The sequence below is a fragment of the Opisthocomus hoazin genome, chromosome 3 (assembly GCF_030867145.1).
Source record: "Opisthocomus hoazin isolate bOpiHoa1 chromosome 3, bOpiHoa1.hap1, whole genome shotgun sequence".
NCBI classification, from domain to species: domain Eukaryota; kingdom Metazoa; phylum Chordata; class Aves; order Opisthocomiformes; family Opisthocomidae; genus Opisthocomus; species Opisthocomus hoazin.
The window spans coordinates 23,703,589-23,729,014 of record NC_134416.1 but is presented as its reverse complement, the minus strand read 5'-3'; the positions used below and the strand labels follow the sequence as shown (position 1 = coordinate 23,729,014).

The window sequence follows — 25,426 nt, the reverse complement described above, 5'->3', positions numbered from 1 at the left end:
CATCAAACTGGATTCCTTTTAGATGACAGGCTCCTACTGGTAACACAGTCCTCTGGGCCACACTAGAGCTAGTCCAAGGAAAACCTTTCAGAAATGTATGCAGCGCAAACATTAGATCTTCAGTGTAACTTGCTTTGCACCACAAATCCAAACGTGCCAACACAGAGACATCTCCAGCCACCCAACACCCCAAGTCTGCTCTCTGCTCACCACAGCTCCAGTGCTTCCAGGGAGGCTCCACCTCAACTTCAGGCACCAGCTTCAGAGCCTCCGCAGTCATTTAGTGTGAGCTATGCAAGTTCTCTTTCTGGATTCATTCAGCACTGCATACATTATTCACTAATATTACACCAGTTGTGAATGCTGTCACAGCACACAAAATTTACAAAATTCCATATAAAACCACAATGAGGTGTCAGCGTAATGCAAATTTGACATAGATGCTGCCAGCCAGGTGATGCTGGAGTATTGAAACAGAGCCCCCCCCCACCACTGGGATATGTCGGGCAAATTTTTGGAAGATGCTGCAGTCTGCAAGGTGAGCTCTCACATTCCTGCTCTATAGTTGTGGTTCTCACTTTCCACCTTCCTTCTCCCTTCTACCAGAAGGGACAGCTCGGAAGGGACAGCTCTCCCGTGTTGCCAATCCAGCACACAAAGCAACCAGCAGGTCTGTAATCGGCTGTGTTAATGCAGCACAAACCTCTCCTCTGGGTACACCAGCAGGAGAGACTCTCACAGGAGAGAGAACAGGAAACACTTTTGAAAGAGATCTTTGCACACAAAATTAGCAAGATAACCCAAGGTTCCTTTATCCTAGGTTGCAAAAGAGAACCTAGTGTAGTAACTATAGCAACTCTGATTTAATGCTGCAGGTGGAAAACAACAACATTTGATCACACCTGTAAATCCTGCAAGGCAATTTTTGAGTCTACTGTCATTAACATACAAAATTTTAAATTCATAGCTAAACTAACTTGACTTAAGAGACGGATTTTTGTGTGAAAGATTCAGCAAAAAAAACAGTTAAAGCTCCTCAATTGTAGTTTGAAAAGGTGGGGACAGAAAAGAACCTGACTTTTTTTTCATTTTCACTAAAAAATTCCACAAACTATTTATAGACAGCTCTAATATACTTGGCAGCAAGCAGTGGAAATTGCAAATCTAGCAGAGACACTGGCTCGGCTTCAACAACATTCCTGATTTTAATTTCAAGCACATAAGTAGCTCTAGTCATGTCAAACCCTATACTTCTGCCGAGCCAGGTATAAGGCAAGTTACTTGACTGCCCATTGCCTGCAAGTTGTACGTGCTCCCAGGTGGCAACCCAGTGCAGCATTTTGGAACAGAGAGTACAAAAAACCCCAAATTACTAAAATTAAACAGTTCCAACAGTGAAAACAGTCTTATAAATTTCAGCTAAGTCTCCAGTAACTTTTAAAAAAAAAGGCTCAGGTGCCTATTCTTAATTAATTAGACCCTATCATGAATGCAAATTTAACAATTTGCCCTCCTATTTGAAAACATTCCACTGCTGTATTACTTACAAACCTAGAAAAAAAAAAAGTTTCTAGCTATTTTAAACAGCTATGTTTAAAATAATACTACTACATTATTTTAAGAGGACTGTTCAGAGCCCTTGTGCATGTTCAACTCTAGTAACTACTTGAGGTGGATTGAGAACCGGCTGAATGGCAGAACTCAGAGGGTTGTCATCAGCGGCGCTGAGTCTAGTTGGAGGCCTGTAACTAGTGGTGTTCCCCAGGGGTCAGTACTCGGCCAAGGCTTGCTCAACTTCTTCATCAATGACCTGGATGAAGAGTTAGAGTGTACCCTCAGCAAGTTTGCTGATGACACAAAACTGGGAGGAGTGGTGGATACACCAGCAGGCTGTGCTGCCATTCAGTGAGTCCTGGACAGGCTGGAGAGCTGGGCAGAGAGGAACCTGATGAAATTCAACAAGGACAAGTGCAGGGTCCTGCACCTGGGGAGGAATAACCCCATACACCAGTACAGGCTTGGGGCGGACCTGCTGGAGAGCAGCTCTGTGGAGAAGGACCTGGGTGTGCTGGTGGACGACAGGTTAACCATGAGCCAGCAGTGTGCCCTGGCTGCCAAGAAGGCCAGTGGGGTCCTGGGGTTCATCAAAAGGAGTGTGGTCAGCAGGTCGAGGGAGGTTCTCCTTCCTCTCTACTCAGCCCTAGTGAGGCCCCATCTGGAGTACTCTGTCCAGTTTTGGGCTCCCCACTTCAAGAAAGATGAAGAGCTACTGGAGAGAGTCCAGTCCAGTGGAGGGCTACGAGGATGATGAGGGGACTGGAGCATCTGTCCTGTGAGGAAAGGCTGAGGGAGCTGGGCTTGTTCAGCCTGAAGAAGAGAAGGCTGAGAGGGGGACCTTATAAATGCTTATAAATATCTCAAGGGTGGGTGTCAGGAGGATGGGGCCAGACTCTTTTCAGTGGTGCCCAGCGACAGGACAAGGGGCAATGGGCACAAACTGAAGCACAGGAAGTTCCGTTTGAACATGAGGAAGAACTTCTTCCCTCTGAGGGTGACAGAGCCCTGGAACAGGCTGCCCAGGGAGGTTGTGGATTCTTCTTCTCTGATTTAAGACCTACCTGGACAAGGTCCTGTGCAGCCTGCTGTAGGTGACCCTGCTTCAGCAGTGGGTTGGACTAGATGACCCACAGAGGTCTCTTCCAACCCGTAACATTCTGTGATTCTGTACTCTTCTCTTCTGAAATTCTATTTCAGATACTAAAAGTATTTCACATTTGAGAAGTGCCAGACTAGGGGAAAATTTCCATGTGTGGGCTGCATAGTGCTCATAACATAGGGGAAAGAGCATTTCAGATTTGACTCATACTCTTCACATGCTTTGTACATTTATCTACTACAGTTTCTTTAAATTGCTGTTGCACTAAAAAGCCTGGTTTTGGTTTTGCTCCACGCAGGTTTAGATTGATTTCCCACCTTAATTGCTTATAACTACAGGAACAAATACCAGTAGGTAACAATCTACATACAGCTGATATATTATATTCAAAACAAAACAAAACCAAACATCTACTGTTAACCAGAAGATTTCAGACCCCTATCAGAAGTTAGATGGTAAAATCAAGGCTTCAGGTCATATATTCTCAGGATGTAATACTGCCGGTTATGCTGTTTTCTTCAAATTATTTGATTCCATTCTGTCTTGAAAAAGTGCTAACAGAAGAAATGAAATCATTATTCATACAGTAACAACTGCAGCCAAACTTATTACAAGCTTGCAGAAATGAAAATATTATCTGCTATTACCCCATGAATCCCTACTAGGAACCCTCAAAACATCCAAGCTTCTCGTTCCAGATGACAGCATGACTCAGACTTACAAATGATTTTTTTCCAAAAGAGACTTAAGTAGTGTAGGAGTACTTGATATTGGGGGGGCGGGGGAGAATCACGAGGATTTTTGAAAAGAAGAAAAACACTGCTCCACTGCTGCATCTTTATTACGGAGCCTATATCTCATGTGACCAACAACTCAGAACAGAAGCTAAAAAGACAGACACTAGTCATGTCAGGAAAAAAAAGAAAAAGAAAAAAAAAAAAAGAAAAAAAAAAAAAAGAAAAAAAAAAAAAAGAAAAAAAAAAAAAAATCATTGCCTAAGATACACCCAGAGAGCAGTGGTTTCAAAATCCAGAAAGCTCACTGGGTTCACAATATAAAAATACATAATCTACTTATTTTGAGTCTTCATTCAAAAGATGGGCTAAGATGTTAAAATTCAGGCATAAACCAAGGAGGAAATTTCATATTTCTGACCGGAGCAAAAGCAGGGGATTGAGAAATCTAAACACAATTTCCAGCTTCTCTAGATTCTTTCTGGAATGCTGGCCTAAGCAAATCAGGAAATACTGGAATGAAGAGTTTATCCCCACTGAGCTTCAACTCTGCCTTCATGCAGGTAACAACAATAGAATTAACTGCAAAGCATCCCAGCTGCATTCACTGTAATGACATAACTGAATTGAATGCAAGCCGTTTACTAGAAAGGGTGGTGAAGCAGCAGTATATTTACATGCACATTTTGGACATAAATCTAATACAAAAATCATAAAAGCACATCATGTTATTGCATGTAGGAAAGATATCCTCATCTGAAAGATAAAACTGTGTTTTCCTCCCTTCTTGCTACTTACTACTAGAAATAAAATTTCAGTTTTGACAACCTTTTATACTCTTCAGTGTGTTTTGGTTTCTTTCTGATAGAATTTAAAAGCACTGCAGAGTTCCCAAGAATGCTTGTTTTCTTTAATTTACAAAAAAAGTTCACAGAAACCACAGACCTTGCAAATACTTGTGCAGACTTGTTTATGCAAAGTCTGGCAACAGGAGTTTTCAGACCGCTAGCACCTATTCAGACCGAAAGGGAACTTGCACAAAATGTCACACAGTCTGCCCAGCTATCTTCCAGTAATACAGGACTGAGTCTCTGTCCCTTATTAATGCTTCACTGAACTAATTAATGTGTAGAAGTAACTTTGTACAGCATAACTTGGTATGCCATCATTCATATGGCCTGCAACAACACAGCAAAAAGCACAGCCAAAGGAGGGAAGAGCTCCCCTAAGGCAATGAACTTCGTGCCTGTGCCTTCAACATCTGCAAAACAATGCTTTTTGTTAATCTCATGCAAACACCCACGTGCAAAATTAATTTCATTATTTATTATGAATAATCTGATCTGCTCTAGTTACAGCAGACAGTGGAGATGTCGCCGAGTTTCAAGGGAACCACAACATGCAGATGCTTCCATTCTCACTATTAGAAAGACCTGCTATCCATATAGCTCTTTCTCTACTGTTATTTGTCAGTTTCAAAATCTCAGTCACTACGATAGCAAAGGCTATTAATTAGCTACACTAATTTTCTAGACTTGCCTAAACTATGCTGTTTATGAAATATCCTCAGGACTTAGGAAAAATAAGATACGAACTTGCTATAACTTGCCAGTCGTAACATATTGCATTCCTCAAAATACACCATGAATTGCTTCTATTCAAAACAGACAGACATTAATAGAACACAGATTGCCTGCAAGATATGAAATTGATTTTACTCAGATTAAGAACTTCTTTAATTGAGAATCAGATCTTAAAATAGCCAAGGCATACTCCTGGTACAAACATGCGTGCACACATACTTGCAGGAGTACGCTTAGCACCCATGGCAGTCTTGCTATTTTTACATTCTTTTGTTCAAATTACTTTCATCAAAGCAAACAAGTGATAAGAGAAATATTCAGTAAAATTTACAATCCAGTAAAACTTATTTTCTCTCCAGTGTTTTATGCAAGACCTGTGTATACTTCGAGAAAACTCTGCCACAGCTACTGCTTTGGTTCAAGTCATTGATTCTAAAATAGGAAACATCAGAAAGCCCCATGGACATTTCAAAAAGTCTAGAAGCAGTCTCTATGTATTTATATAATTAAAAAACAACAGACAAACAGATATGAATCCCTAAGACACAACCCAGTATTTCCTTCCCTCTCTCTGGAAAGCAATTACTTTCTTTCCCTTCCATTAAAGTCTTTGACACAGTCCCCCACAACATCCTTCTCTCTAAATTGGAGAGATATGGATTTGATGGGTAGACTGTTCAGTGGATAACGAATTTGTTGGATGGTCACACTCAAAGAGTTGCAGTCAACAGCTTGATGTCCAAGTGGAGACCACTGATGAGTGGCGTTCCTCAGGGGTTAGTATAGGGACCAGTGCTGTTTAACACCTTTGTTGGAGACATGGACAGTGGGATCGAGTGCACCCTCAGCAAGTTTGCCAGTGACACCAAGCTATGTGGTGCAGTTGACACATTGGAGGGAAGGGATGCCATCCACAGGGACCTTGACAGGCTTGAGAGATGGGCCCATGCGAACCTCATGAAGTTCAACAAGGCCACATGCAGGGTCCTGCACATGGGTCAGGACAATCCCAATCACAGATAGAGGCTGGGTGGAGAATGCATTGAGAGCAGCCCTGAGGAGAAGGACCTGGGAGTGCTCATTGACAAGAAGCTCAACACGTCCAGCAATGTGTGCTCACAGCCCAGAAGGCCAACCATATCCTGGGCTGCATCCAAAGCAATGTGGCCAGCAGGTCGAGGGAGGGGATTCTGCCCCTCTGCTCTGCTCCGGTGAGAGCCCACCCAGAGTCCTGTGTCCAGCTCTGGAGCCCTCAGCACAGGAAAGACGTGGATCTGTTGGAGCAGGTCCAGAGGAGGCCACAAAAGTGATGAGAGGGCTGGAGCACCTCTGCTAGGAGGAAAGGCTGACAGTTGGGGCTGTTCAGTGTGAAGAAGCGAAGGCTCTGAGGAGACCTTATTGCAACCTTTCAGTACTTACAGGAGGCTCACAAGAAATATGGGGACAGGCTTTTTAGCAGGGCCTGTTGTGACAGGACAAGGGGTAATGGTTTTAAACTAAAAGAGGGTAGATTTAGCCCAGTTATAATAAGAATTTTTTTTTTCGTCTTCAATAAGAATGGTGAGACTTTGGCACAGGTTGCCCAGAGATGTGGTAGGTGCCCCATCCCTGAAAACATTCAAGATCAGGTTGGATAGGGCTCCGAGTTGAAAATGTCCCTGCTCACTGCAGGGGGGGGTTAAACTAGATGACCTTTAAAGATCCCTTACAACCCAAACTTTTCTATGATTTTATGTTATCTGTTATTAATCCCACGATTCTCCTCCTGCAAGAATGATACTGGTGCTGTACCTCGCACATTAAAATGAGTACACCTGTAGATGAGTTTAACACGTTTTATTTCAAATGCTATGCAGTGTCTTCAAAACAAATCTGAAAAAAGTTTAGAGTCCTCTTTACTTGGCTTACAGTATCTGTAAAACACAATAACATACTACTTCATTTTTGCATAACAGCACAAATAAACTTTTATCATGATTATAGCTTTATTGTGTCAGGAACTGTACAAACAAGAAAAACAACTCTTGCTCCACAGAGCTCACTAATTTGTGAAAACTGTATATGCTACATTATTATCAGGTAAAGGAAAGGACAATAAAAAACCACAATACATAAAAAGAAATGGAATTCCCAGTCCACCAGGTACCAAAACATAATCAAATGGCAGTGCTTTACAGGAACCACAGCAGAGTCAACATGGTTTGAAGAATGCATATATGAAGGCTTTGTGTCTCCCATGGACAGATCTACCCAGGTGCGGGAAGCACAAAGGAAATAATGGCTAATGTTGAGCAATGTTAGTAAGTGATAAAGTTATCAGTACTAAAGAACCACTGCAGATCAACAGGACAGTAAAACTAAGTGAAACAGAACTCTGACTTACAACTATCCTATGCTAACACTCCTCACTGTGCCTCAGAACTCTGACTTACAACTATCCTATGCTAACACTCCTCACTGTGCCTCACCTTCCCTCTTTCCCAAATCACTCAGAACAAAGTTCAAAATTCTGAACACCAAAGGTAAAGGCTTGTCCCTTTCCCAAAGCGGAAACTTCAGGATGCATTTGGGAAAGTTTAAATTATATTAATTGTGCTGGAGGTAGCTACAGACACAGGAGAGCTTATGTAAAAACAGTTGTAAAGCAGTAATTGCAATATAAAGACAGTTGACACTGCCACCTTTATATGCGACGAAAAGAAGTGCACATCTGACAGCCAGGAGGATACTTCTTTTCATACTGCATAGTACTGCAGGGTATTGGAGCCTCTTGCCATGGGGATTCCCAGAAGTTAGAAAAGATAAACACGATCTTCTACTATCAGGAACTGAAACAAGAGTGTTGGATAGTACTGTGATTCCACAATCGTAAAATGAAGCAAAGAAATCTTTTCTGTATAAGCATCTGACTTGACAGCCAGTTTAGGCAGCTGCAATTCAGCAGAGTACAGCATGCTTTCAAGACAACCATAATGTACCTAACATTAGTTAAAGAGAGCAGAACAAAGTTTGTTTCAAAACACTTAAGTATATCATTTCCCTGCTGTCAAACCACATCCCTGAGAGACACAAATTACCACTGGAAAACTTTAATGTGTTAAAGGAGACACACGGCTAATTTACTATACGGATTCTGGGTTTGGATTTTTGCAAGGCAAGTATTTGTTGCAGAAATTAAAAGATCGCAATGACTCATAGATGCCATAGTGTACAATAAAGGCTGTTTGTAAGACCCCAAATGCACTTTCTGTGCCTACTCTCAATAGAGCCAGTAAGAAAAAGTCTCACATTGTACAGGTCATAAAATCCCAACTTTTATTACATTACAGTAGCTCTAAGCATGTAAAAGAAATCAGTCCTGCATCCTTCAGTTTAATCTCACTCTTTTGTAACACGGAATTTGAATGACACCTGCTTTCCATCTCAAACCTACCCAGATGTTCCTGCCCTGACCCTCTGTCATCTACATACATGTACCCCAGCACAGCAGAATCATCATTTCAGTTGCAGGACTTCACGAGAAATTGGAAACATCTACAAAATTCATGATACATGCTTTATGTGTGTGTCTCTAATAAACCCAAATTTAGTCACACACACATACATGGTCCCTCTAGGACAGAGTTCCTATAACAAAAGCATAAACAGGAAGTGAGGCTTAAACATAATGAGAGCAATGAACACCTTTGAGAAGAGAATGTCATCTAACAGGTATTTCCAAAATCCTTATCACCATTTATCCTGACATTCATATTTATAATTACCTTCCAGTATGCTATCCCTACACCTCGTATGTCTTATCCACACTTTTGCCTTGTCACAAGCTCTTCCAGCTCTTCTTCTCATTTATTCCTTTCTTGACCAAAAAACATTCTCACTATACATGCTTACACAAGTCATTAACTTCCCTCCTGAGAACAGTTTTAATAACCTTTTTTTCGTGCACTCCAGCTTCCTAAAAAATCTTATTAAATATATGTGATACTACACCAAAACGTGTTTCAACTCTTCCTCTGAGGACATCCCTGCCAAGAATTAGTCAGATAAACACCAGATGACTGAAGGTCAAGTTATATAATTACTGCCCACCCCTTAGTCCACCCAGATGACAACCTGATACTCCGAACACCACTTCAGCTGTTTAGTTTGTGCATAATCACTGTTATCTGGCAATCTGAATAGCAGCTTGAGCCTAGTTTCCCATGGGTTACACAGTGTAAGAGTAGTTGTGCACATCTGTACCTTGCCCACAGCTTCCAAATACTCTACACTTTCTACCACATTTGGCAGAAGAGTGACAGTCCCAAAAACCCAGTTAAAAGAATTTCAAGAAAATGTTATATATTTCTACTTATAAAGATTTCATTGTAAAATTTCTTGTTACCGAAGGTAAGAGATTCCAGACAGACTATAATAGTCCGTAAGAAAAATGTTCTACCTGTCTGCTTCCAATAAAAGATAGCTGGTCTGAAGGAGCTCTAAGTGGCAGCAGCATATCACCGCTAAACATTTTAAAGCAGTCTGCATCCATTCACTTAAGAAACAATAGCAGAAATATACAATAGACTGTGTTTCTTATGACCAGAAGAAGATTGGCATTTCGGGGATGAAATAAATCAGCTGTTAGTCGCATTTGTAAAAACAGACAACAACAAAAGTTTGAAATAAAGTAGAACAGACACGCTGCTCTCAAAGTAGCCTGCTTCCATTTCCACAACGAAAACTCAACAACTGCATCTTTCCTGAAAGCGTGCTATTTGCATTTAAACGCTTTAGGACCACTCTTCACCCTTTTTCTTGCCTCTGTGGGACAGACTAATCTGCCTACAATGAGAATTGAGACTTCTCTGAAGAGCAGTTCAGATCAATAAATCACATTCCTGTTCCCTCTCGTCCCTTTAATGCCTGCCTTTTGCCACACTGACCCTAACCCAAGTTAGTCAAACCAATACTCCCCACTTCACACTCACACACAAAATCAGCATAATAACAGAAATGAGGAGTAACAAACTCTATTCATGCAAAACCATGGAATAGCTATTTATTTTCTGTGCTTCAGCTTCTCAACAAGGGCAAGCGCAGGGTCCTGCACCTGGGGAGGAACAACCCCATGCATCAGTACAGGCTTGGGGCGGACCTGCTGGAGAGCAGCTCTGCGGAGAGGGACCTGGGAGTGCTGGTGGACAACAAGTTAACCATGAGCCAGCAGTGTGCCCTGGCTGCCAAGAAGGCCAGTGGGGTCCTGGGGTGCATCAAGAGGAGTGTGGCCAGCAGGTCAAGGGAGGTTCTCCTCCCCCTCTACTCAGCCCTAGTGAGGCCCCATCTGGAGTACTCTGTCCAGTTCTGGGCTCCCCACTTCAAGAAAGATGAGGAGCTACTGGAGAGAGTCCAGTCCAGCGGAAGGCTACAAGGATGGTGAGGGGACTGGAGCATCTGTCCTGTGAGGAAAGGCTGAGGGAGCTGGGCTTGTTCAGCCTGAAGAAGAGAAGGCTGAGAGGGGACCTTATAAATGCTTATAAATATCTCAAGGGTGGGTGTCAGGAGGATGGGGCCAGACTCTTTTCAGTGGTGCCCAGCGACAGGACAAGGGGCAATGGGCACAAACTGAAGCACAGGAAGTTCCGTTTGAACGTGAGAAAGAACTTCTTCACTCTGAAGGTGACAGAGTCCTGGAACAGGCTGCCCAGGGAGGCTGTGGAGTCTCCTTCTCTGGAGATATTCAAGACCTACCTGGACAAGGTCCTGTGCAGCCTGCTGTAGGTGACCCTACTTTGACAGGGGGTTTGGACTAGATGACCCACAGAGGTCCCTTCCAACCCTGAACATTCTGTGATTCTGTGATTCTCCCCTGCAAACAACAATACTTTATAGGAATACTGTCAGTGTGAGGTGTTATTAGTCTATCTTAATACTTAAATCTCACATCATAAAGAGCTTTTAGGCAACTACACAAAGAATATTTTAAAAGAAAAACATTAATTGAAGGTTTGTTTCCAAGAATGTCACATCACTAAAGCACAGTAAATTTAGATGCAATTTAGTTTTATAGTATTCTTTTGGTATAAGCCTATTTTTAAGAAGGAAGCTCAGTACCAGCAAATCACTGCTTGACACACAAGTGTTGTTTTACAAAGAGATGTCACATACGAAGTAACAGCCAACTAGGGAAAGAAACTCAAACAGCAACTATTTGTTAGGACACTCAGATTCAACCTCTGTACGAACGAACCAAAATGGTTTTCTGAAGAAAGCCATGAAGAATGTTTCGGAAAAACAGCTATGTGAAAAAGATACCAGTTTTTATGTTAATACCATTACCAAACTTGACAGGCAGTTGTATTCTTTTGCATGTAGCTTCTTTTCAGTTTACATGAAAAGCATTGTTACACTTGTGCATTGATAAAAGCCGATTACATCCCCTACAATTCCTTACTGCCAACTCTGCCTAATGAATAATAATTAACCACAGTTTAAGGGCATTGGTTTAACTGTGTTTGCTATTCAAAAAAGGAAGAGGATATCACTACAAGAGGTACAGTTCTGGGAAAAAAAAAAAATCTAAAGAAGTCTGGAATATTTCATGGTATCCGAGTTTTCCACTCCTCATCTTTCATGATAGTATATACTACTTTCTAAAATTAGGAAGTACTTTCAAGTTGATATAGATCGCAAAACTGAAGAGCAAGGCTTTTTTGTGATAAAGTAGATACTGTTAATACAGAATCCTTGTAAATTCTCACACTGTTTATACTTCACTACCGATTGTTATCGTCTTATTTACTGGATTTCCCTTTCTGGATCATCTACAGATATACTGAGAGGCTCAGCATTGACATTACAAGACAACTTTAACATGGATTGAGTCATTATCAGTGTTGGGGCAACAAGACAATATGATTTCTCAAGAACTCTGTGTATTCACTCTTGAAGTATTTCAGCTTGTTAAGTCCCCAGAAGGTAACCACTAGGCTTGCCACGGCTAAAAGTGATGGTACTGACAGCACTCCTGCTGGCCTTTGTCTTCTCAAACCAAAACAAACTATATAGGTTTCTAATGTGGACCACTTATAACAGAGATACATGTCCTACAACAATCCCGGGTGGGTAAAACTTTCCAATGCAGCTTTTTATAAAGATAATTTTGAATTAATAAACACACCACTGAAAGTTCCTAAGGTCTAAAGTTATTTTCATTGCTTATAATTGTCAAACTGCAGGTAACAATTTTACTACAGTTTTAAAAGCAGTTAATTTTGATTTGACTCTTCTTATTGATGCCAACAGTAATTTTAAACTGATCACAAAGCAGCGCAGGAAAGTCAAGGCCCAGCATAGATTAAAATTTCACACCCTCCCCCTTCCATATAAGTATATACCTGTTCAAAGCTACCATGGGACTTAGAAGTACTTACACAAAATTGTATGCATGTTGGAAAACCAAAGGCTTACCTTGATTTTGTCAACTTCCACTGACACAGAATTCTGGATGAAGTCAATTACTAACTTCACTACAGAAGGGCTAAGGCAATGGTCAACAAAATTAACAGGAGACAACCTTAAGCACAGATAAAGTTAGTCTTGGCTTAGGAAACAAAATTGTGGATTAATGACAGAAGTTCTTAGCCTGCCCTACACAAGTACATAAATCCTGTATCTTGGTAAGTTTAACTGAAGAATATAGTACTTGGTAATATTTAAAAAAAAAAAAATAATCACGACCATGCTACAACAGGGGATGCTTCACTCTCTACTGCTACAGAAATGTTCTACGGCTCAAATAGCTATGGGTTTCCTTGCAGATGAAAATGGGTAGATTAGGCTTCAATGCACTAATTCAGCTGCAAAATAAAGGGTAAAAAATTACATATATAGGCAGACATTTCACTCCATTAAAAGCCAACCTGCTAACAAAATTCAGCACTTGCTCCTACACCCTTTTTAAAGGGAGGCACTGGATTTTAAAATAGCAAAAAATGTGACATAGCATGGTGACAAGATCAATGTCAGACATAATGCGTACATGTTTGAATTTCTATTTAGCTGCGTTTATATAATGAAGTATATCACTCTTAAGTACACGTCCTTCGTGTTTAATAGCAGGTTTCCAGATACAGGGAGAAAAGTAAACCCAGAACAATGGAACTCCATAAACTGCAAAACACAAACTCTGATTATATGTCTAAATGAATTAAAATATCTTCAGACACTTCAAAAATACAAAGTACACAGTATTTCAGGACAGCCACGAAGGAGCTGCTTAGCAAGAATCTGATGCCATGATCCTCACATTCATAGCAATAATTTATGAACTATGTTCAACAACTCACAAGTTCAAAGCTAGTTCAGACCTCCTTCCCAGAGTAACTCATCTCCCTTAAAAAACATGTTTGATGTGATCATTTTACTTGAGTAACACACACACGCCTGACAAACTGTGCATGCTCATTTCAAATTAAGTGCTCCGAGCACTTTATCGGCTCCCAAATGTGCAGTATGGTCAGCAAGTGGGATCTCAGATTAAAAAAATTAAATGCATCTTTATTTTGGCCATTAATCACTTCTGAAAGGTACTGCATTTTATGCCGAATTCCTTCATGTCCAACGCTCTAAATATATCCAGTGTTCAGATCCACCCCCTTTGTAAAGCCATAAACTAGGGACAGTTCCAGAAAACTGGTGAAAGAGATTCAGACAGACTTACTCACTGGATTCCCACATACATCTTCCTGGCCTCTAGGCTTTTAATTAACATTAAGACAGATGTACAGCTGAATATTTCATGATACTCATTCCAAAAAGTCACTATCAAGCACTATTAGAACTTCCTGTTAGTAGGAGTGGAGGGGGGTCTCAACTTCCCAGCCACGATCTTAACTTTTCACTCTGAGCAGATCTGACTTGCAAAGGAGTCATCCCCAGGAGATGTCATTGCACAGGACAATTAGCAGCACTGCTGCTCCTCCTAATCTGCTGTCCTGGGTTTGGCCAGGACAGGGTTAATTTTCACCGGACTCCAGGAAGGGGCACAGCCGGGGGGTGGGGGCTGACCCCACCTGGCCAAACAGAGCCCGGTATTCCATACCATGTGACGTCACGCTGGGTTCCGGTGGGGGGGGGGGGCGCAGCGGGGACTTTCTCGCGGCTCGGGAGCGTGCGGCGCCAGTGCGGTCCGAGAGAGCGGGTCTGTTTTTGTCGTGTTTTCTCCTTATCTGTATCGTTGTTGTTCCTGTTTCCCTCTGTTTGCTGTTCTGTTAAACTGCCCTTATCCTGACCCACCAGTTTCTGCCTGTTTCTTTCCATTCTCCTCCGCACCGCGGCGGGGGGAGGGGTGGCCGCGTGGCGCTTTTGTTGCCGGTGGCAGCCGAAACCAAAACATCTGCACATTTGAAACACAGGATCTCTTATTCCAGGAAAACTCCTCATGGACCCCAAAGGCACCACACACGAGCTGTGTGGTTCCAACAGATAGTGGGGAAAGCGGACTGTGTTCCTCACTCAGGCAAGAGGATAAAGGTATAGTCCTTCTCCCAAGCTTTATTCACCTACAGGGTAAAGGCGAAAGGCCTGTACAGGCAGTACTGTCCCAGATTCCCCACAATGGATGAAGAAAAACAGAAAGCTCGTATTGTGGACTTAACAAGAGATTAGCAACATTATCACTCAGCTTTGGTATCTTGGACTGCTATTTACATGAGAACTGTGATACCACTGAAGCTTTGTTATGGTGTGCACAGATGACAGACAAAACAGATAACTTGAAATCAGGGATTGGAGTGAGACAAGCTAGACAACACCTAGGCAACAGACACTGGAAACAGCATTAGCTGGATCAGCAGCAACAGGGAGGTCAGTAGTAACTGGACTCAGAAACATGCAGCTCCCAGGCACATCCAGCAGCAAAGCTGCCAAGCAGCACACAATTGCCAAGTGCCCGTATCAGCCAGAAAGCAGAACACACAGCAGGGTCACAAAAAAGGATGTTTCAAAACATTGACGAAAGCCATACACTGAGTTTCAAAACACTCATCCACTTATTTTCTAAAGCAGGGTAAAATGCAAGAATCTGATGTTTCAGTAACATCCCTCTGTCTGAGAATACTTGGAAGGCACGAGAGCAAGACCTCATGTGATTCCTGAGCTCCTCTTGCACTCAAACCCCTTTTCTTGCCTGCTGACAATTTGTAGGAGTCATCTCTTCGACTAAGACTGGTAAAATGCTCACTCAGCCACCACAACACCCCTTAAAATAAAAGGGCTGGTTCCCTTCCTCCCTTCCACTCGCACAGCCTCTGAAACAACAGCTGCTCTCCCAGACAGCTTCGGTTCCTCTTCCACGCTGAAGAACAGTTCTGCCACCTTTAGCCATGAACGTGCCTTCCCAAAACATCCCAATCTTTCCCTCCCTTGACATCCCAGCTCTCCAGTCCTCATGAATATCTCTAGCTGAACTTCAGCCATGGAAGTGGTTGCTCTTTCAGTAGCTTTAGACAGGAAAACACGAAGAATGGAAGGTGCTCTGATGAGGGAACCCACTTCTACTAATTATGTGACTCCCAAATCCATCCCAGTCAGTACTTCCAGCTGCATGTCACTGTGATCAAGAGATATGCGACTGATGATTTAATCATCCATTTTTCTGACTCACCAATAAGCATCTCTTTCAAAATATTTGAACTGACGTTTACATCGTGGAAAGAAGAAATGTTCTGTCTCCATACTTTCAAAAAATTATCAACTGTGGAAAAAAATGAAATATGTACTCTTCCAAGTCCAGCTACAAATATTTCCATACAGTTTAGACACACATTTTGAGTTAAAACCCTGAGCACTCTCTCCAAGCACTTCTTTAGAAGAGAGCAAATGGAAAAATGTAATTGCTTAACAGTATGAAGAGCAGACTGGAGTAAATACAACAATATTATGAATAAAACAGCATGTTAATTAGGAGTCTAGAATCCTGCTCTCTTTGGAAATGATTCTGTTGAGCACTATGTGTAGGAAAACAGGAGGGGAGGGTTAAAGCCTCTGCTTAAAACTGTGTGATAGGAGGAACACACATATATATGGATTTGTTTATTGCATGTGACCTATTCATTATCTGTCTTAGTCCCAGTTACTACAATACCCCTAACTGAAGCTTTCACCTGAATACTCAAAACTCAATTTCATAGAAGCAAAACACCCTACCAGAGTATACTAACTCAGTGGATTCTAATACACTTTTTTTAAGTGTAGGAAAAAAAAAAAGGCACTAACCAAAGTCTTACGAAAATTCATATACAGCTAAAATCTAGAAGCCAGAGCACATGAATGTAAGCACACACTTTCCCTCTACAAGATGAATCAAGAAGACCACCCTTCTCTGTTTTAAATTGCTCACCTTTGGTTACTAAAAAGTTCTTTCCAAAGGAGCAGTTCCTTAAATGAGTAAGATCACTAAATGTTTAAGAGACATCACTGACCAGAACAAACTTCTTACTAGTAACACTGTACAAATTACAGGAAAAACAAAATCCTTTTTTTTTTTTTAAATGAAAGAGCTATTCTCACAGTCCGTACTTTCAGAGGGACCTATCTATGTCTCCCAGTAGGTTCATACAGAGCTGAAGTAATAAAACCAAGTTACAGCAGTCATTTTTTCCTAACTTTTAAACACAAGCAACTTCATTACAGACATCCACCATATGCCAAAGTATGCTCACACTGCTTGTTAGAGGATCGCTCTACTGTTTTCTGGCTGCAACTGACTTTAAAAGTCTGCTCTGATTACCCAGCATCAGTCCCAGGGGCTTCCACTTAGCAGAGGAAACATCTCAGGGGTTAAGGGAAGGGTAGTCATGAATTACATACACACAAACAGATGGGTTAAGTGTACTTTCCCCTTACAGAGAAACACAACTAGTTCAGAAAATTTATAGCTCACTAAGAGTGAGCAAATTCAGCTTTCTCACACACCAAAACATTTCACAACCAACTAAAGGTATCTGGGAAAGTACTGATGAGTCACAAGACACTCAAATGAAAAGAGAGACCATCTTATGACAATTCAAGCTACTAAACCAAGTGTTTTCATGTGACTCTTTTTCCCCTTCAAAATACGCTCTACTTGTAAGCCTTCTTAAATTTGGGGGGTTTGTTATTCTTGCTTGCGAACTTACTTTTGGTCCAGTAACAACTGGGGGGGAATTCTAAATTGAAGTACTAAATTCAGTAGTTTAAACTTAGATACTCACAAGAATCAATACTATATATTTCCATGCAACTGTAAAAAGCATCAATAGAGTAACAACGGCAGCAAAAAATCTAGTGTAGGAAACAACAAAAAAAACTTAGAACAACACAGTTCTTCCAAGTATGATATCGTACAGCTTGCTGTAAACCACCTGCAGCACTCATTTCTATGGAGGGGATAAACACAGGAACTTGGATCTACAACCAACTGCCACAGTATCAAATACCTTGGTACCCAGTGTTTTCTCACAGCCTTGTAAACTAGGTAGGCTGAATCTTGCCAGTCAGCCGACACCTCAGTAATAATCAGTACTGCAAAATTACAGCTAGCAATTCTGAAATGCATACAAGCCACAAATATCCCAGGCTGTTGACAAATCACACTCTTTTAATTAATGCCTAGCTAGATATCTCAGCTGTTCCAGTATTTAAAATCATCATTAACTATCTGGGACAATATAAATGGAACACTAAAACTAGAAAATGCAGAGACATCTAGGAAAGCAAAACCACACTATATATACAGTACAAATAGTACTCATGAATTTTTAAAAAAATAAGGAAATTTGTAAATTATATTTAATAATTTTGAAAGAAACATCTACACCTTGGGAAACTGAGGTGTATGGCAAAAGATAAGTGATATGTGGAAGGATGTACCTAACATACCAAAGATAACAAGTTTAAAAATTTTAGATTTGTTAATGAGCAGTAAAACTGATCACAACTGCAAGTTTTAGCCAGGACAAATATAAAATAAAATATTTAGGGCTTAGTTGAAAGTAATACCCATACAGTTTGCATCTATTTGGTACTAAAATAGGAGTGACTAAAGCAAAGGAATCAAACAGATCCAGCTGTAGGGCCCTTCCAACACTAACCCAGCAGAGTTCTTCCTCTCCTAGCAATGACTGAAACATGATGCTATTTATGTTTTGCTCTAATGACAGGAATGGAATCAGGTGGCTTCTGTCCTGATTCCGGTTAGAAGTACCTCTGCTCTTCCTCTGGCTGACAATATTCTCATTTAGTGCATAATCACACCAACTCCCTTAGATTAGTTTCAAACTCTTCTTGCTCTAAGAGGTTGCCTAGGATGTGGGTTTTCTCCCTTGAATGAACACTGCTTTAAATACTGTCCACATGACCTCACAGATACTTTGACTACAGACCTAACTGTGGCTCTGAACAGCCAGTTGAATATGTACATACTAGCACAACTTGACATATGATCAACTTATCAGACAATATACATTACTATGCCGTAAAAATTAGGACATTTTCACTTCAAGGACTACAAAACCATTCTAATAAATTAAATGCAGCAGTTTTGCCAATAATAGGATTCACAGCTTATCAAAATATATCTGTTCAGTTTATCACAAAAGTATCACTACAGAGTGACATTCAAGACTTTGAGGTACAATAATTTTTTAAGCCAAACCATTCCTTTAGGACAGTCTGTTCTGGCTTTATAGTTCAACTTCTTTACAAAATTAAATAAACTGGCTGGCAGACTTTATTTGCTTGCATGATTCAGGCTATTCTTTCAAACAAGGTGAATGAACTTGAAGAATTATTAATTCTTTCTCGTACCATCATCAGCAAACTGATAGGTAAGTAAAATTTGGGTCCTGACCAGTGAACTTTTACGACAATTTCACCTGCCTTATCTTAAAACAAAATTAACTAGGAATTATATATAGTCTCGTCATAATCTCAAGCATCATTTGTACCACAGAAACCTGGAATGGTTCTAATCCCAAACTAAGTGTTTTAAAGCTTATACAAATGTAATATGTCTTTCTTTAACAGGCCAGAAAAATGTCAGTAGCACTGCAGTCTCAGTAGTAGCATACAACATTGTTCCAACCACAATTTTCAGAAATAATAATTTTCTGAACTCTGCTAATGTTTCTCAGTCATTGGTGCTTAAAGCAGTAGGGCACTAAAGCCAAACCCATCCTGGAGACAAAGGAGAATAAAGACTGATCTCCAGCTGCCCCCACTTCTACCTTTGAACTGTTTTGGTCTCCTTGTCCTACTCCTGTAAATATTTTTCTTTGATACTTATTACAACTGCTGAAGCCAGAAGCAGGAAAATTTACCTATTGTACTATGCACTGACTACTACCAACTGTACAGAACACTATAAAAGTTCCCTGTAGTCTTCTGTTCAGTGGGCTGGAAATTCAAATTAATATATTGGGTTGACAAGTATAGTTAAGACTATAAAAATTTCAACTTTTCAGAAATCTGAAGCAGCCAAGTACCCACGCTTCCAGACTCCATTCCAAAGGAAAGCACATCCTAGCTTTTGCACTGTGCCACCTGACAGACCTTCCATAACTCAGCCAATACTCTGGAACACCAATCCCTCCTAAACTGGTCCTGAAAACGCTGCATCACAATACCAGCAATATATAAACCATCATCCTGCCAAGAGTTAAATAAAAATGAAACAAAATGGTAACATTAGGAATTCAATTCTCTAATCTAAGCTTATATTTTAACAGGAAAACAAATAAGATTCATTTGATTTCCAGTCTATCAATCATCAATTTGCTGGCCAAAAAGGCAACAGCATCCTGGCTTGTATCAGCAACAGTGCGGCCAGCAGGAGTAGGGCAGGGATCGTACCCCTTACTCGACACTGGTGAGGCCGCACCACGAATATTGTGTTCAGTTTTGGACCCCTCACCACAAGAAGGATGCAGAGGTGCTGGAGCATGTCCAGAGAAGGGCAATGAAGCTAAAGAGTCTAGAGCACAAGTCTTCTGAGGTGGCTGAGGAAACTGCAGATGTTTAGTCTGGAGAAAAGAACGCTGAGAGGAGACCTCATCGCTCTCTACAACTACCTGAAAGGAGGCTGCAGCAGAGTTAGCTGTTGGTCTCTTCTCCCAAGTAACTAGCGATAGAACACAAGGAAACGGCCTCAAGTTGCGCCAGGAGAGGTTTAGATTAGATATTAGGAAAAATTTCTTTCCTGAAAGAGTGGTCAGGCATTGGCACAGGCTGCTCAGGGAAGTGGTAGAGTCACCAGCCCTGGAGGTGTTCAAAAAATGTGCTGATGTGGCACTTCAGGATATGGTTTAGTAGACAGGGTGGTGTTGGGTTGATGGTTGGACTTGCTGATCTTAGAGGTCTTTTCCAATCTTAGAGATTCTATGAAACTTTGGTTTGAAAAACAATGCCCTCAAGAACAGGACCAATTTCTCAAAAGACCTTTTTCCCCTAAAGAAACTACTTTGCGCCACATACAGTTCTGTTTTAAACTCAGGTAATTGTTAGGGCCTTTGAGTTATGCAGAAATGTCTTCATATTTGTCCCAGTAAAAGCCACGCCAGGATTATATAGACACATATTCAACCAATTATTTCTTGGATGTAAAACTCTCAAGCCAACAGGAAGGCCAGACATATTAAAACCAAATACCATTGCCCAACACCCCACCAAGCTATAATTCTCGTTAGTCAGTGCTATTCCAATATTTCACTCATCAATATTCCTCCTTCTCAAATTTTTATAATTACAGTCATCATCAGAAGGAAGGTTTGAAAAATTCACTAACTGCAGGGAAACAGAGAAGCATTCTCTGGAGAGCTCAATGCCCACATACCAATCTTGGTGAATTTAGTATTCTACTCAGTGGAAAATTCTAGATATTATAGCTATGCAGCTGCATAACGGAAGGCAACCAAACTGACGCACTACTGCTTTTACAAGCATGCATTTACCTTGAGTACCACCTACTGTAGTCAGAGTCTTGCCACGCAGTAACAGAATCATATCTACAAGGCTCTGCTCAGGATCAACATCACAGTCCAGAGCTCTGCCGTCAGCAGTGCCTTGATCAAATTCATGCCGATCTTATATTAGTTTAATCTGGAAGACCTAAAAGCAGTTGTATAGGAAGGTAAAATGTTTTGATAGGGAACAGTTCCCACTTCCTTCTCCCAAAAGAAAGAAACAGGAGAAACCAAAATGACGGCTCAAGATAGGGCTACACTACACAGCGAACACTTGCTTTCGATTTGGATTCTCTAGCCTGGGGAGCAGAAAGTTCCTTTCCTTCGAGCTGCAAAATTGGTAAGAACTTCAGACATTTGTAACAAAAACTGTTCAGAGAAACTAATCCCTCATGAGGATGAGGCAGCACAATGATCAAAATCAAAAGCAGCTTCTCCTTCCCAGCAGTGGCGATAACGGATGGCAATGTGTTTCTCAGTAAGATAAAAGAAACCTATGGAGCCTTCATTCCTGGTTGAACTTTGGAATAGCTTGATTAAAAGTCTATGAAATATGTCATTCAGCAAGAATTCTGTTTGGTTGCTTCTTCTTAAATAAAAATTGTGCTTGTAGTTTAAATTTGTACAGTGGGAATGCTGACAATACTGCCTAAGTTACAGCATCACAATCCGAATCTATCTACTGAAGTCAAGATGATGAGGTATATTATAATAATTGTAACTTTTACTTTTTACTTCAATTTTGTCATGAGTCTAATAAAAAACATAGTTTGTTAAAAACTCTCGCGAGGAAGTTGAATTTCTCAAGTACATTAAGTATACAAACATAGTCAGCTTAATGTATCTAGACTTGAGATTTCCCCTATCAATTCCTGCTCTGCCATAAGCCAACTCCTTTCCAATTGTGCTTTAGCTTTTGACATACCAGTTTTTTTACAGCCTATATAAAAACTCCTTCCCTTGACTTTCTATGTGTTTAAAAGTTCAGTCAGTATCTTGCCTAGGTCATGCAAGTAAGGCCTCTCACTTTTACCAGCATAACTATTCAGTTACAGGTACTGGCTAACTGTAGCTCTGACTGAAGAAGCCTACCTTACCTCCACTCATGTAGATATGAAATGGGAAGTGTTCTTACAAATTTACGTGGTAGATCTACACTTAAGAGTTTGCACTGATCTTTGCAGAGCAGGCATGGGCTGGGCAAAGCCCCCTGCACAGACAAACCTGAAATGTCTTGATGTTGCAGATTCAAGTTTGTTATCCTAAACAGTAAAAGAGTTTCCAGTTTCACATGCTCAATTGCGTGTTTAAAGCAAAGGCACCTACTTCAGAGACTGCTAAACCAGGGCCCCTGTTGCCGTCCTCCTCAGAGGAAGGTACACGCCCAGCTTCACGCCAAGGGCTGTTTCCAGCGCTGGGGGCCCACGGACACAACCTACACTCAAGTTCGTGAAACAAGCACAACTCCATGAGAAAACAGGCGACAACTCTCACCGTCAAGTATGTGTGCATTACTGGGCCACTTGCACACTGTCAAAACCAGCGTGAAAACATTCCCCAGCACACTCGCACAAGTATTTTCCACTAGCAGTTCTGCTTACGGACGGGTGTATAACCACAAACCGACCGCCATTCGGGTGCGAACTGGAAGCAGGCTGAGCCGCAGCAAAACGTCCCCGAAGGGCTCGGAGGCCCGCGCCGCAGTGCCCCCAGCTCCTCGCCCAGCGCCGGTCCCCCGGCCCCGCAGCCCCTCCGCGGGGCTCGTCCTGCCCCGACACCAGGCCGCGTCCCTCCCCGCCCGCCCGGCCCGGAACACCTCTCGGGTCCCCCCCACCCGCAGGAGCGACTGCCCGTGACTCAGAGGATTTGGGGCCGGCCGGTTCGCTGCCGCGGCCCCACGCCAACTCCGGAGTTCCCGGCAGCGCACATCTGCGGGAGAGCGCCGAGGGCAGCTGGGCCCCGTCCCAGCCCCGGCTTCCAGGACTTCCCTGAGGAGATTCCCACCCACCCCCACGGATGTTTAGAAAAAAAAAATAAACAAATAAACCCCACAAAACACAAACCCGCGGAGCGAGTGCCCAAGCAGCAGAGCTCGGCGGGGAGCAGGGGGCTAGGAAGCACGGGGACAGCGGCAGGGCCGCCGCGGGGAAGGCGGCGGTCCCGGGAGGCGCCGAGGCCCGGGCGGGCCGAGGGACCCCGCCACGCCGCCGGAGGGCGGCCGGGAGAAAGGCCGCTTTGTTCCCCCCCTCCCCGCGGCCGGCGGCCGCCTCCCGGCCCGGGAGACGGAGGCGGGCGGGCGGCGTCACTCCGCCGGTACCTACCGCAGCAGGAGACGACGAGGAGCAGGAGCCGCGCTGACCTCCAAGGCGGGGAGCCTCCTGCGCTCCCCCAAGGGGCCATAACACCAGCCCGCGGGGAGGCGGCGAGGAGCCGGACCTGCCGCCGCCGCGCTCCCGACACGGAGCCGCCGCCGCCGCCGCAAGAGGGGCCCGGCCGCGCCTCGCCCACCGGAGCTGCCGCCTCGGGGAGCGCTAGCGGCCCGCACACCCGCGCCTCATCCACCCGCCCGCGGAGCCATCAGCCGCCACCGCCGGCCTCGGCCTCCTTCCTCCCGCCCCGCTTCCTCCTCCCCGGCCGGGTTCCGCCGCGGCTGCGCACTGGCGGCCCGAGCGCATGGAGTCGCTCCCGGCAGCCGCGGGCCGGGCGGGCGAGCGGGGCGGAGCAGCGGCCCCGCGACGGCGGGGGAGGGCCCGGGCCGCCCCGCTCCGCCGCGGCACCGCCCGCCGCCCCTCCTCCTCCTCGTCCGCCGCCGCCGCCAGGTTCCGGCCCGCCCCGCCCCGTCCCGGGAGCCACCGCCCCCGCCAGCCGAGGCCGCGTCCCCCGGGGCCTGACCGCCTCCGGGCCGCGCCGCCGTGTCGCTGGCCCGAGGAGCAGCGCTCGGGCGGGGGAGGGAGGGTGGCTCTGCCCGAGGCTCCTGCGGCAGGGCGGCCTGCGCGCCCGGCCCTCACGCAGGGCAGCCAGGCGGGTGTTGGGGTGTCCCGAGGAAAACTCGGTGCGTGACGTCCAGCCCCGGCTGCAGAGCACAGAGGCAGCCACGCAGCTGCCCGCCGCCGCGTCCCTGACCTCCAGACGTGCCTTTCACCACCGAGGCGGAAAAAAGCTACCGTGGGAACTGCAGTGGCTGCACAGCATCCACAGTTACGGACCCCACAAAAATTCCTTGTGACACTTCCAGCTCATTTATGGTTGCCCATCTCTCACCCTTTAACGACACCATTTTCTGCTGCACAGTTAGCATCGCGCTCAGTCCTTCAACCGAGTGTCAAAAGCAAGTGGGATTCACAGCGCAACTTCTGTATTTGGCTTGAATTTTGCAGCGCCTGCTGCAGGCTGGGGGAAGTGTTCGTTGCCTCGGTTCTGCTAGATCAACTGATCTACTTGGGAGAACAAAATATTACCATTCCTGATCAAAACATAAGTTAACTTACGTTGTTTGGGCTCCATAGCCCGTGAAAATAGATGTGCTGGATCACACCAGAGTTCTCGCTTCACGAATGGTGGTTGCTATGGGCAGTGCTCCCTGCTATTTCTCCTTATTCCTCTCTTTTTTCATAGAACCATAGAATCATTTAGGTTGGAAAAGACCTTTAAGCTCGAGACCAACTGATAACCTGGCACTGCCAAGTCCACCACTAAACCATGTCCCTAAGCGCCACATCTACACATCTCTTCAATACCTCAAGGGATGGTCATTCAACCACTTCCCTGGGCAGCCTGTTCCAGTGCTTGACAACCTTTCGGTGAAGAAATTTTTCCTAATATCCAATCTAAACCTCAACCGGCACAACTTGAGGCCATTCCCTTTATTTTGTTGTTCTCTGATTGCACCCACATTTATTTCCCAATCTCAATCTACTTGTGAAGAAAGAGCACTATGTTGGGAGGATGTCTTTTTCGAGAAGGAAGAGAATTATTTAAGAGTGAGCATCTGCATGAAGATTCAGCATTAATAATAGTCACCAAAGAAGGAAGGGAAACCAGACAAGCATGAATACTCTTTAACAGTCTGAGCAGTTGTGGCTCAGGAACACCCTGTACTAGAGATCATAGAGTCATAGAATCATAGAGTGGTTTGGGTTGACAGGGACCTTAAAGACCATCTAGTTCCAACCCCCCCTGCCATGGGCAGAGACACCTTCCACTGGACCAGATTGCTCAAAGCTCCATCCAGCCTGGCCTTGAACACTTCCAGAGAGGGGGCATCCACAGCTTCTCTGGACCAACCTGTGCCAGTGCCTCACCACCCTCATAGTAAAGAATTTCTTCCTTATACCTAATCTAAATCTACCCTCTTTCAGTTTAAAGCCATTACCCCTTGTCCTATCACTCCATGCCCTTGTAAAAAGTCCCTCTCCAGCTTTCCTGTATGCCCCCTTCGGATACTGAAAGGCTGCTCTAAGGTCTTCTTGAAGC

General features: G+C 43.5%; 1 protein-coding gene across 2 annotated transcripts in view; it reads right to left on the bottom strand.

The window, feature by feature from the left end:
* Window positions 1-23,658, bottom strand: part of LRP12 (LDL receptor related protein 12) — a 52,296-nt gene extending 28,638 nt beyond the window's left edge. The window contains exon 1 of one of the 2 annotated variants that reach the window (XM_075415696.1): window positions 23,275-23,658. In XM_075415696.1, coding sequence (XP_075271811.1) covers window positions 23,275-23,353 — 79 coding nt within the window. In that variant the 5' untranslated portion in view covers window positions 23,354-23,658. Of the gene's footprint in view, window positions 1-20,941; window positions 21,073-23,274 lie in introns of those variants that run through there. The other variant, XM_075415697.1, reaches the window with a different exon arrangement.
* Between the last annotated feature and the right edge of the window lie 1,768 nt (window positions 23,659-25,426).